This window comes from Barbus barbus (assembly GCF_936440315.1).
Source record: "Barbus barbus genome assembly, chromosome: 45".
NCBI classification, from domain to species: Eukaryota; Metazoa; Chordata; class Actinopteri; order Cypriniformes; family Cyprinidae; genus Barbus; species Barbus barbus.
Window position 1 is genome coordinate 4,341,677 of NC_136723.1, and position 13,699 is coordinate 4,355,375.

The 13,699-nt window shown below is 35.6% G+C and overlaps 1 protein-coding gene across 2 annotated transcripts in view; it reads left to right on the forward strand.

Annotated features, from left to right (window-relative positions):
* LOC306864194 (ephrin type-A receptor 5-like) overlaps positions 1 to 13,699 on the forward strand; it is a gene marked incomplete at its 3' end in the record, with an annotated part of 80,139 nt that overhangs the window by 37,226 nt on the left and 29,214 nt on the right. For both annotated transcript variants that reach the window (XM_079407994.1, XM_079407995.1), the window contains exons 5-6: positions 709 to 1,044; positions 13,115 to 13,239. In XM_079407994.1, the coding sequence (XP_079264120.1) occupies positions 709 to 1,044; positions 13,115 to 13,239 (461 nt within the window). The remainder of the gene's footprint in view (positions 1 to 708; positions 1,045 to 13,114; positions 13,240 to 13,699) is intronic.

Below are 13,699 nucleotides of genomic sequence, written 5' to 3' on the forward strand. Positions count from 1 at the left end.
CTGTGCACCTTCTATATATGCTATTGTTTAAAAGTTGCTTGTGATGGGCTTTGGTTCATCATGTGACTTTCTCATCATCACCTGCATTTGGTGGTTATCAGTGTATTTCAAAGGAACAAATCAGATTTCAGTACTTTAATAGGTTGGTATATTAAGATTATATCAGTTAAATAAATTACGGTATTTAACTGTAAATTTAAGTTAAAACCTAAAACGTTGCTACCGTATTTTTTACGGTAGAATTCTGGCAACCACAGCTGCCAGTTTTTTACCGTAAATTTTACGGATTTTTTTTTTACAGTGCAGAAATTAAAATTATGCTGTTATTTTTCTCCCTTTCAGGCCATCCAAGATTATTATTTTTTTTCCCATTGCCTGATGTTTTAAATAATGTTCAGTTTCTTGCACAGACCGATCGTTTCGCTTCATAAGACCTCAATTTATAGTCAGGAGCCACGGTATTAATTGTATGTTCCTTGATAAGCTTTTTTGGAAATGCTGGTAGCCATTAACTTGCATTTTATGAACCACCAAAGACCACCATTTGCTCTATTTAAAAAAAAAAAAAAAAATCTTGGATGGCCTGGGGATGAGAAAATTAACAGCAAATTTTAATTTTTGACTGAACTATTCATTTAAGTGTACTGTTCTGCTATATTTTGTGGTATAATATTTATAATTTGGTCATGATACTTTATTATCTTGCAGAGCCACCTTCGGCCCCACGTAACGCTATTTCCAACGTGAACGAGACCAGTGTCTTCTTGGAGTGGAGCGCTCCGGAGGAGACAGGTGGTCGGAAGGATGTTCGATACAACATCGTGTGCAGTAAGATCAGCACAGACTCGGGCCAGTACGAGCCGTGTGGAAGTCATGTGCGATACCTGCCTCAGCGGACGGGTCTGAAGAACACCTCCATCATGGTCATGGATCTCCTGGCTCACACCAACTACACCTTTGAGGTGGAGGCTGTGAACGGGGTGTCGGAGCTAACTGTCCCTTTGAGGCAGTACGTCTCGCTCAATGTCACCACCAACCAGGCCGGTGAGTAGATTCGTCCCTCTGGAATTGTTCCTATTACATGCTAAAGCTTAACGTGACAAAGTTCATGCTGTCCGCAAGAGCTTAAAATGGCATTTGCAAATCATTTAATTTATGTAATGCGACACATTTAAGAGTGAAACTGAATATTTGGCTGGAAATAATATAGGACGGGGCTTCACTTGACCTTTGGATTGGATTTGATCAGGAAAAATGTCTAAACATAAACTGTATTAGCAGGACGTAGTCTTTTGTACCCCAGCGACTTAAGACTGGTTTTGTGCTCCAGGGTCACATATGATGTTAATAAAATAATATAAATAATCATAAAAACACTTAATCATACTTAAAGAGAAACACTTTCATGATTCTTAGCACATTCTTTCAAAAAGTGCACTTGGTAATAATAATAATACTTTCAAGTACATTTTTAATCCTTATGTTTTAATAATCGTTTTACGCTTATTTTATAGTATACTTTATAATAATTTACAATTTGTATATTTTATAATGTAATATAAATAATCAATTTTGATTGGACAAAGGTGCAGCTTCATTATAAAAAATGTGTAGTTACAAATATATTTAAATAAAGACAAGTTTAAATATAAATTATGTTATATAATTATATTGTAGTTTATCATAAATGCTTGACAGTACATTTAACAGTACGCGCTAACCATATATTGTGGAATGGAAAAAGTTATTTGGATGCAGATGAAGAGCCATTATTTTTCCAGAAATAGTCGAGATATTAAACGATATTAAAAGTGATTTATCTTTTCTACAGCATGATAATATTGGTTAATGTTATTTTTCCCCACTCACATGGCCTTGTTCATATTATTAGAAAAGGAAAATCGTTTCAGAGATGGTGGAAGTAATTAGATTTTAGGAAAGCTCATGAAAACAAACATTTTAATTTAGAATAATGTGCATAATAATGCTACAATTAACTAGGGGACATTCTAATAAAGTAAAATTGTATTACATGTTGGCTTTAAAACAAGAGTTAAAAAAACCTCTGACCAGTCAATTCATGGAACTATTTTTTGTGGTCGACATGTGACGTCTTTGTCACATAAATAAGAGGGTGTGAACTGGCCCTAAACCCTTTTCAATACAGTGGCACCTTTCTCTGACTGCTATTGACTTTTCATTAAGCTAATGATGACCCTAATGGACACTGAAGCGTAATCTGCTTTATCTGAAAGAGGGTCTGTAATTGCTGGGGGATTTGCCAGAGATGGGGGGAGGGACTCTGTGTGTGTGTGTGTGTGTGTGTGTGTGTGTGAGAGAGTGTTGTGTGGATCATGGCAGTGTTAGAGGTGATAAGGCCTCTTAGAAATGAAGGGTTTTGCGTGAGGCGAGCGCAGGTTGCAGTGAATGCTGAGCGCTCTGCCGGTGTGGTCGGGATAATCCGTTTGGTCGATGTGTTGAGTAGCGGTCATGTTTTATATGAATTGGATGGCTGGAGGCTAAGCGAGAGGTTTGGCTGGAGTTCTGAGACCAGACGTGCTCACAAAGGTGCTTTACTGTCTGAAGGTGATGGGCTATTGAAATATTGAGGGGTAATACTGGCTTCCTCTGTGCCGACTGACTGAAAATCACTTTTCCATTATCTTGCTTTTTTCTTCCCTCGTTTGAAGCACAAATCTCAAAGCATACACATTCTGGGACATTCCTACAATGCAGTACATTACGTTCACGGCTTAATATATTGGTTAAAATATTACACTGACAACTTTTATGGAATATGGAAATCATATTAGATCGTTTTTCATAATTAATGTTGTGTTGTTATTGTTCAAACTAAAATGATTAAAAATCCTTTTGGTAACTGAAATAAAACTGAAATGTAATTATTTATTTCAAATACTGAGAGCATTTTTGGTAACACTTTATTTTAAGGTGCCTTTGTTACACGTTACATGTACTATTATAATAACAATGATTTATGCATAATTACATGCAAGTAACCTTAATCCTAACCCCTAACCATATAGTAAGTACATGTAGTCAGTTAATATTACTCAGACCTTAAATGTAAAGTAAATTATAACCCATTTTTATATAAATCTTCTTTTTGCTTTATTTTAGATGAAAAACTTAAATGAGAAGTAGAAACGTGGCCTTGGCAACTAACTGAAACAAGTTTAAATTGATATACAAAAATTACTACTTCTTCTTCTACTACTACTACTACTAAATACATAAATAAAATAAATGTAATTTTTTGTTATTATGTTTTTACTTGATTTAGATTTGTGCAGGAATGACATCATTTTGGAGGGAAAACAAACATCACTTAGTATTAGAAGTGTATTTGATGGATTCTGAGACTTTTCATGCTATTAGTTGATTTGTATCTCTATAATAATCTAATCTATAATAATCTTGAATCTAATGTTTGATATACTTACATACCAATGATTGGTATGATAATATATTAATAACATTGTAATAACATTGTTATTGTATCACCTGTATGATTCAATCCTGTTTTTTTGGCCAATGTGTTTAATAATCGAGTTATAATGTGTCATATTTACCTTTTTTACATAAATACCTTCTAAAATCAAATGAAATGCTACTGGCTGTGTAGCACTGGTCAATCAGTTTCTTATTTTCATTATTGAAGGTTGTGACAATCAAAGCAATGCTAAACACCATGCAAACTTCAACCCGTTCGTGACCAATAATTCAATATTGGAATACGGCAGAGTCGCTCCAGCTTGAAGACCCACAGCGCTGCAACGCAATAAGAGGCACAGGTGCCGTCAGGCTAAGCACATTTATTTTCACTTTGTGTAATCCATTATACTAAACTCTCAGGTCTTTTTTTGCAACCTTTACGCACGGCCGCTGCATTCTAATTTAGGGAGAAATATTTAACATAATATTTGTGCCTATTTCCATGCCCATGCATCTCTGTCACAAAAGCGCAGCAGATGCGGTTACGAGGCGTACAGAAACAGTCTTAGGGTGCTAATTTATTTCACTGGGCCTGTGAGGCTACAGTATTTTTCCCTGAAGAGACGACATCAACATCTGCTCAGCTCATTAACTTACTCTCAAATCAACAGAGGAATTATGCTCTTTAAAACACTATTAATTATGACAAGCAAAATGATCATTTTTGTAGCACAAGGCGAGCTGCCACGCATAGTCAACAAAGCTTGTGTGCGGAACGCTAGCTCGCTAATGCGCTTCTTTTCAAAGACGTCGATGACATAAATTCTGTTTTTACTTCACAAGTGCTGGGATTTTTAGTACCAGGAGCAGATTGTACAGGTTGATCAAATGCGCGCTAATTTCTAGAGTTTTCAAGCGGGATTTCAAAACCGACTGAATAGTTTGCAGGTGCGAGTGATTAGCACGTAGCATTGGCGTGCCTCTCAAGTGCTTTCCCTGATAAATGTCGACAGACTCATGAGTGGAGGCATTTGTGGGGCTCTTTTTGCCGAATTATTTTGTGAGCTTTGACTATTTTCTCATTGACAGCTGAGTGCATGACGTGTCGGTCTGAAAAGAGTTGTGACACTAAGTATTCTCAAAGCCTCTCAGCAAAGCTCTTCTGGCACACGGCTGTGAGCACTTGTGCTTTACTAAACTCAGCACTTCCGGCACTCGATTGTTTGAGTCTCTGCAGATGGTGACCTGATCGATTTTAGAGAGTAACTAACTAAAAGTACAGAGGCAACTAACTTTCAATTGTGTGACAGTCATTTTTAAAACTGCAGCCTTTCAATGACATGCTTGTTACCAATCAGTTTTTTTTTTTTTTTTACACATACAGATTTACAGCTACGAACTAATATCAAAATATGCTTGCTAACATCACACCATTATTTTTTTTTCACAGTACCATTTTTTAACAACAGTGTTTTGGGGACATAAAAATGCAAACTTTTGAAAAGTTTTTGAAAATGATACAGTTATTGTCAATGTGTAAACTACAGAAATGTGTAATCATATTATGTGTATTCACTCTATGGCTTTGAAGAAAAATGCTAATGTTCACTGAAATGAATAAAACAGCATTTTTTGTAATTTTCGTAGAGTGTTTTGGCAATGTTGTCATCTATACACAAACTTTTCAAAAATGTAAAGGAAAAACTTTTTCTACTTTTACTTTGTTGTTGTATAAATATACCGTTAGAAATTCCTGTTCATGCTAATACATTGATTTGTTTGTCCAGATCATGCAAAGAAATCAATGCAAAAATTGATTCAGCGCTTGAGTAGCTTCAGTGTTGTTAGTTATGTTTTGTTCGTAGGCTGTAGCTACATGTCTAATTATGCTTTTTAAAAGAATATCTGGACTGCAGTTTGACTACATTAAATTATGAGTAACTTGTTACTGCAAACTACAGTTTCAAAGAACAATGTAAAAATATATTTTTAAAGTAAAAAACAAATAAGATTATTAAAGTATGTTTTTCAAGAAAATACAATTTCAGTTTTGGTTAATTGAAATGTCATGTTTCATTGGTTGTGTTACTTGTCTTAAAGTGCATCTATTATGGATTTTTGAAAATGACCTTTCATGCAGTGTGTAACACAGCTCTAAGTGAATGAAAACAAAGCTTTAAATCTGAAAGTGCCCCGTGTATAAAGTTATTGTCTCTCAAAAGAAAGAGTAGACTCTGAATCATTGAAACAAGCCGTTTTTTAAAACGAATCCCAAGTCCTTTCATGTTGACGTCAGCATGAAACATTACCACATTGCCTGCCCACTTGTTGCGCGCGGGCCTGGGAAAACTTGATTTACGCGTTGGTCTGAATGAAAATGCAAATTCATTATTTGCCAGTAGGTGCTGCTTTTGGATCGTTAAAAATAGCTGTTTCCCCGGTAACACTGTACACAAAGCAGCACTGAGCTCACAACACTGCTTTAAATGAAATCGACCAATCACCGCAGATTAGCGCCACACAAAGGAGGGGTTTGGAAAAATTAATTGTTGAATGAATCGTTGAGCAAATAAGGAAAAAAATAAATGCATATTATAAGAAAATAAGTGTTTTTTGACCTTGCATGCATGTCAACCTGTTGTTGGGGATCCCCAAAACCAAAATATGAACCTTGTATAACCCATAATAGGGGCACATTAATTAACTGTAATTCATTTAATAGCAATTTCTATCAAAAATTGCTTCTACATTAATTTTTTGGTTTTAAAGTTTAAAAGTAAGAAATGAATACATTTCTAATATAATAAATACAGCAAATTTGCATTAAATTGATAAAAAGTGACATTTATAATGTTTGAAAGATTTCTATTAAAAAAAAATAATAATAAAAATAAAAAATCTTAAATAAGTATTGTAAACCATACTGCACGTTCCGCGGCAGTTTAAAAGTGAAGCATCCAGTGAGTGGCACTGAAACATGGGGTCAATATGTGACCCTGGCACGTATTTGTTATGTTGATATAGGCACTTATTACTGTGTTTGTTTTACGTTGCTTCAGGTACATATTGCGGTGGTTCATAATTCAAATATCCGAGGAGTGTCGCTAAAAGTTAATGCTCTATCATGTTGGAAATATCCCCAACACTAAACCCAACCCTAAACCTACTCAATAGTGTTAGCAAATGGAAATGTGATATAAAAATACACTTATTGATGCAGCCCTATTTTAACTTCCTTATGTGGATCTGAGCTGTTTTGTTGAACCGCAGTTTCACAGGGTTCGTACTGGAGCTCTTCATCACTTAAGTGCAATGCCACTTAAGCACGCGTGAGCTACCGAACAAACCTACTGAATTAGAAAACTCATGCATATGAAGCTGGATATGTGACGAGATGCTCTAAAGTATCAGTTTTCAAATCAGTTTCCAAAATCGCAGCATGCAAATTTTTATTTTTAAATTCATAACATAATATTCCTCAAGTAACTGTGTGAAAATTAGATAATAATCAGAAATGTTTCTTGAGCAGCAAATCAGCATATTAGAATGAGTTCTGTAGGATCATGTGAAACTGAAGCCTGGCGTAATGATGCTGAAAATTAACAGAAATAAAAAACATTTTAAAAAATATTAAAAACTGCTACTTTAAATTACTATACTATTTCACAATATTACCATTTTACTGTAATTTTGATCAAATAAACACAGCCTTGCTGAACAATATTTAAAAAACCCAAACTTTTGAATGGACTATAATAGTACTGGTTAAGAAAATATGTTGGCATTTTCTTAGAATCTGCACTCCTGTGTCTAGCCAGATGCTATGCATCAGGGCAGATACGTTTGGCAAATAGTTAAGATTGTGTTTGGTAGCTCATAGTTCTCAGGCCAGGCCTCTGGCTGGCACAGGCGTCTGTTGGCAGGAGTTATATCTCAGGCCTAGATTTGGCCGATGGGCCGCTCGGCTCTGCCAGGGGTTTTTCATCTTGCTTCTCGGCAGGGCTCCCCAAACAACACTTGTTTACAAACACACGGCCTGTCGAGATCCTGATGCTGGCAGTCATTCGGGGCCGGAGCGGAGGAGATGACCTTTCTTACCCAGATGAAAACCACGGCCCAGCATGCTAACTTCAATTAAATCACATGCAAATATTTTCTTGGAAGATTCCGCCTACACAAAACTCAATACAGTCAGTGTTGTACAGCCAGGGTGATGCGAGTTTTCGATGCTGCTCACGCTAAGCTGGATTCTTGTTGACAGCTGAGATTAACTAAGCTAAAGCGGCTCGGGTTGTGTGAAAAAAGAAAAGACAAAAATAGTTTGCTACATGAGGTCGGTGTGGAAGTAGTGACATTTCATGCTGTTTCTTCGGCTAGCACAGAGACTGTATCAAGCCTTTGCGAGTTAGAAGATTCTCACACTAGATGAAGGCAACACTTCCCATTTGGAGGAATTAATCAGAGTGAAATAATCACACACGCTTCATCATCTGACATGCTTCCCAGAGAAGGCTGCCGTTCCATCTGTTAATGAACTGAGAGGTGGCACTTTGGCAGGACCTTTGCACTGTGAGCTGTCACCGGTGATGGGACTGTCGAGGAATTTATTACCTTTGCATTTCAAAGCTGACTGTATATTGTGGTCTTTTGGAAATGGGAAAGATCCAGTTCAAGCTGTAATATAAACAGTATCTGGTTATATCACATTATTAGACGATCCACAATATACTCCGCAAAGCATGCTACAGTAGATGAAATTTCTTGCTGAGCTAAAAATAGAACTGTGAAATTTCACACAGAGGAAGGTTTCGCTGCTTTTGTGCTGTCGTATAGGTCTACGCCAAATCTGCACACATTTTTACATTTTCTGTGTCGATTTTAGGGGAATATCTGTGGAAACAGATGCTAAATGGATTTTTGTATACAGTGAAATGAGGTTTACAATTACTTGTAACTAAAAGTGTGATCAAATAAATCCAAAATAATCTGTATGTAAAAAAAACAAACAAACAAAAAAAAAATAGATCTAATGTCATATTACAGTAAAATACAGTTGAATTAAACATTTTTGTAAGTGGAAAATATGTGTTTTTGTGTTTGTGACAAACTTTTATTCATCATGTGACTATCTTTATTACCTGTATTTTTAAGGTGGAATTCAGTATTTATTTATTTTTTTTTAAAGAAAGATTTAACAGTTAACCTTAGTTAACAAGAACTATCAATGTAAAATACTTATAAAGCATTAATTAATAATAGTTCATGTTAATTCCAACATATACTAATATGTTTTGAAAATCTTTTTTTTTTTATCATCAATTTTATTAATTGATTGATTGTAATTTGACTACTTTAAATTATCTACAAACGACATTTATTTATTTATTGTAAAGTTCTGGCAACCACAGTTTTTTTTTTTTTTTTATCACAGTTATCTTTTTTGTTTGTTTGTTTATTTGTATTTATTTATTATATTTTAATTATTATTATTATTTTTTACAGTATACATACAAACCCTGAACCATACATGTTAAAGAGACAGTTCACACAGATATCAAAAATCTTTCAGAGAGAGAGAGAGAGAGTCACAGCGCAGCGTCGTTTGTGTGTGCGTGTGTGTGTGTGTGTGCGTGTGCGTGTGTGTGTGTGTGTGTTCGCGTGTGTGAGAGAGGGAGAAATGGTCACACAATCATGGCTTGTGTGCAAACACATACAAGCTTCATCACTGTGTCTGTCACACGACTCTGTTCCCCTCTTGGGCTTGAACTGATGGTAAAACTAAGGACATTATTTACTGTCTTTACTATAATTTTGAAAGCTGAAGCTCGCGATCATGGAAAGGGGCGTTACATTTCCGACACATCTTGTGGTGTTCAGCCAATCACAATACACTGTGCCAGTTGGCCAATCAGAGCAGACTGCACTTGTCGGAAGGAGGGACTTTGTATAAAACGAAACGAAGCGAAACTTTTCAACTTTTCAAGCGCCAACGCAGGCGTCAGCCAATCAGACCGCCTTATGCAAATACCCTAGTGCAGACACTAGCCAATCCCGTTCGTGCACCAGAAGAGTATGTGATTGGCTGTTGTCACTATGACGGCGCGTCAGCACCAAGCTTCAGACACGCCCTCCGTCAAGTGTTGGCGCCGACGCCCCGTGTGAATGGAGCGTTACACCACAAAATAATGATCTTTAAAAAGCATCATATGACCCCTTTAAATATTTTGTTTGTGGACTTTTAATGGATGCACAAAATACGTATTAAAAATATCTGTATTCTGAATATAGCTTTGAATGACATGAGTGTGAGTAAATAGTGACAGAATTTTCATTTTTGGGTGAGTTACCCTTTATAACTTCAACAGAAAGATTCCATAGATTTACATTGAAAGAGAAACTCAAGCCACATCACCATAGAAACTCAGTGGTTCTTCATAATAAACAGAGACACATATAGCATACGATGTGTGAATTACAGGCGTGCAGATACTGTGTAAAACAGAGTGTGGGCAAAGATTTTGTGTGGACCTACCAACATTTGTGCGTTTGGATATATATTCTCACTCTCTGTCACATAGCATGACTATTTTGTTTGATGGATCCCCTGCTGATGTTTTTGTTTCTTGCCATCACCAATATAGATCAAAATTCCCTGTGCTGACCTTAAGGATTATTGAGAATCAATAACTCAAAGGGCCGCGTCTCCCGCCTGACTGAAAGTCAAACATTTAACAGGCTGCCAGACCGTTTAAGTGGCCCATCTACCCTCCATAATACCTCTCTTCTCCTGCAGGCCTGAAGATCAGGTTGCCAAGTATATGGCTTCAGGCTTTTAAGATAGGAATGATTACAGTTTTGTCTGAGCAGAAAGGATACAGTTACTCTTTGTTTGGGAAAGAGAGGATGGGGGGAAAAAGACTTTTCTTTGCTTTCCTATCATGGGCTTCTATTGAGCTATTGGATCTGCGCCTGAGGGATCGTCCGGAGAACTTAAACGCGATTTATCTCGTGGACACAGTCTGACACTTCTGTTGAGGAATATAAAGCCGGGTTTGATTTCAGCGCTCCACGTATAGACAGAGCTTTTTATGTGTGTTCTTATATTAGTGACACCAAACACAGTCTTATGGGAGGAAAACTGAGAAGCAGAAGAGAAAGAGTTTGGGAGATCAATAATTGAATTGAAAGTTTTAATGTTTCCTGTGTTTATTCTACAAAGGATGTGAGTTTTATGAGTTTTTCTTAGAATTCCTACAGTGCAATATAGGAACAAGTAAAAGTATAAAGTCTTTGCACTTTAGTCACAAAGTATATATGAATCATTGCATTAGTTGAAAAAAAAAAAAAAAAGCATGCTACCTCATTTTAGCAGTCAAATAAAAAAGGAAACAAAAATGAAAAAGCACTAAGTATCTAAGATTTTTATACAGATCTAATATAATACAAATAATACAGATATAATGATCTGGTCTTGAATGAGTCATTGATTCAGTAAATTTGCTCCTTAAAATATTCTTTAAAGCGGATCATAGTACATGCATTGTATGAACTATGTTTATGATATAGTTCTGATAGTAACATATTGCTTTTGTGTCCTTTTTTGTTTAGTTTACATAATTTTAGCAGTCAGATTGGGTCTCATTTTTGAAACATCCTCCAATTGTATAATTTCTTATGTAAATTGAATAAAAACAAATAAAATAAAAACTAAAATAATAAAATTAAATTAAATTAACTAGTAATGATTTTTCACAATATTATTTTATTATTTTTAATTAGTTTATTTTTTTAAATATGTATACTTAAATATATAGTAATAGTTGTTTTTCAAAATATTGTACATTTTAAAGATTTAAAGACTTATTTTGTATTATAAATGACATTTGTTTGTTTGTTTGTTTGCAGCATTTTATTGCACACACACACAGATCAGATTATGTATTTCAAGGCATTCGTCCAGTTTTTCTACTTAAAGCGGACCTATTATTTATTATTTAGTTTGGTTCTTTTGCTGTTTTAGGCTGTAAGGACCTTTGAAATAGCCTAACTCAAATCATTTGGCAAAGTGATACAGACATGTAACGCGGTCAAGAGCTGCCTGGAACTATGTTCGCCGTGCGTTTCACTGAAAATAATTGCACACCTTAGAACGTTCGCCATCCAATCAGATGCAAGCATTCAACGGACTTTAATATATATATTAAAACTCATTAATACTGTATGAAATATAGACATTTCAGGTTATACATTAAAGAGTTTTTAAGATACAAAAAATGCAGTTCACCCAGTGAAATATATGGTATGTTCTATGTAAGGGATAATCAACGCTATTAAAGGATTTTAATGCACGACGTGGAGGCAAAGAACTGGTTGCCTCTGCAAAGTGCATTAAAATATTTTAATGCACGGCTAGCCGTTGATTATCCCGCTTATTCAGTAAATTGGTCATTTGCCAGTTGCAGTGCAATATTTGACCAAATGGGTAAAAATGACAGTTAGCCTATTTTCGTCAGTTACGGCTCGCTAGCGATAGCATTCTGCCTGCTTCAAATCATAGACAGAGATGAAAAAATGCGATAAGACCACATTTATTTGAATGAATTATAGCATTTCAATTAATTATTGATTAAGAGAGAGAGAGAAACCCAAGATTTCTCTAAATGGGAAAAAGAAGAAATTTAAATTATGCACACCCGAATTTGTGAAACCATCTTAAAAGTTAACAGAGCAACCCCAAACAACTCGTGCAGAGCTGAATTAGGACAATATCCACTATTAATTCATATTCAAAAGAGAGCTGTGAAATTCCAGCAGCACCTGAAATCCAGTGATCCGAGCTCTTACCAGGCTGAAGCCCTGCAGTGGCAGGAGCAGAACCTGCAGAGGAGCGCACTTTTACAGCTGGTACTCACACTACACCCAAACCAGCACAGCACAATCAGACCCAACCAAATCACACAGTTACAAAAACAAAACTACATCACCTACTGGAAAGATGCCACTAAAATACAAAAGAAGATGGAGCTGTATTTACACCTGAAAAGAGACTACAAACCAGCAGAATACCTGAGCTGTGTAAAAGATCACAAATTAAGAAAGACACTTAGAAAGTACAGACTTAACTAGTTATTCTAAGTAGTATCATTCGTACTCTTTTATGGACAAATTATATAAACTATAAAACAATTTCATACTTGTTGAGAGTGATGTTGTGTCTGGGACTTTATGGGAATGAGGTAAATCAGGACAGATTTCACCATGCATTTGTCATCTGCGATAAGTTTGTACAAACATCAAAGCATGTCATTGCCTGAATCCACATTCAAAGCGATCGGATAGTTAAGATGAAAGACGCTCTCTCTGATTGTCTCTGCCACTGAAATGTGGAATATTACATATTTCTGAATTGCCTTTTTCTCTAAACTTTAATGAAACTCATTCAAGTAATTAGCACAATATGATCTCTTCATTTAATTTGGAATTGCTGAGGGGTTGGACTTATCAAATATAAGTCTTAAGTATATACTGTAGACTTGGAAACCTTCAAATGACAATTACAGCACATTGCATCAGGGCTTCACTGCATCACGCAAGAAAATACATTTTCTGCTTTATTTGAGGTGAAAAGTAAGGTGAGATGTAACTGTTTTGTTCCCAGCTCCGTCTCCTATAACCGTGGTGAAGAAAGGCAAGACGGCGAAGAATAGCATCGCAGTGTCCTGGCAAGAACCCGACCGACCCAACGGCATCATCCTGGAGTATGAGATCAAGTATTTTGAGAAGGTAAATACAGAATGCTGTAAACATTGGCAGGTTATATTTCACCCTAAAATCAAAAAGAAACAATGAAAATTATAGAAGATATGCTACAGGTCAAATGTCACTTCTGCTCACCAGGACTGCATTTATTTGATTAAAAAAAAAAATACAATAAAAACAGTAAAGTTGTGAAATATTGTTACAAATTAAAATAACTGTTCTCCATATATGTTAAAATGTAATTCATTCCTCTGATTAAAGCTGAATTTTCAGCATTGTGACTCTTTAGTGTCACATGACCCTTCAAAAATCATTCTAATATGCTGATTTGCTGCTTAAGAAATTTCTGATTAAACCAATGTTGAAAACAGTTGTACTTTTGAGGAAACCATGATACACTGCCATTCAAAGGTTTTGGTAAGATTATTGAAAGATGCATTTTCACTGAATAAAAGTGACAGTAAATGAATGTATGTGGTGCAAA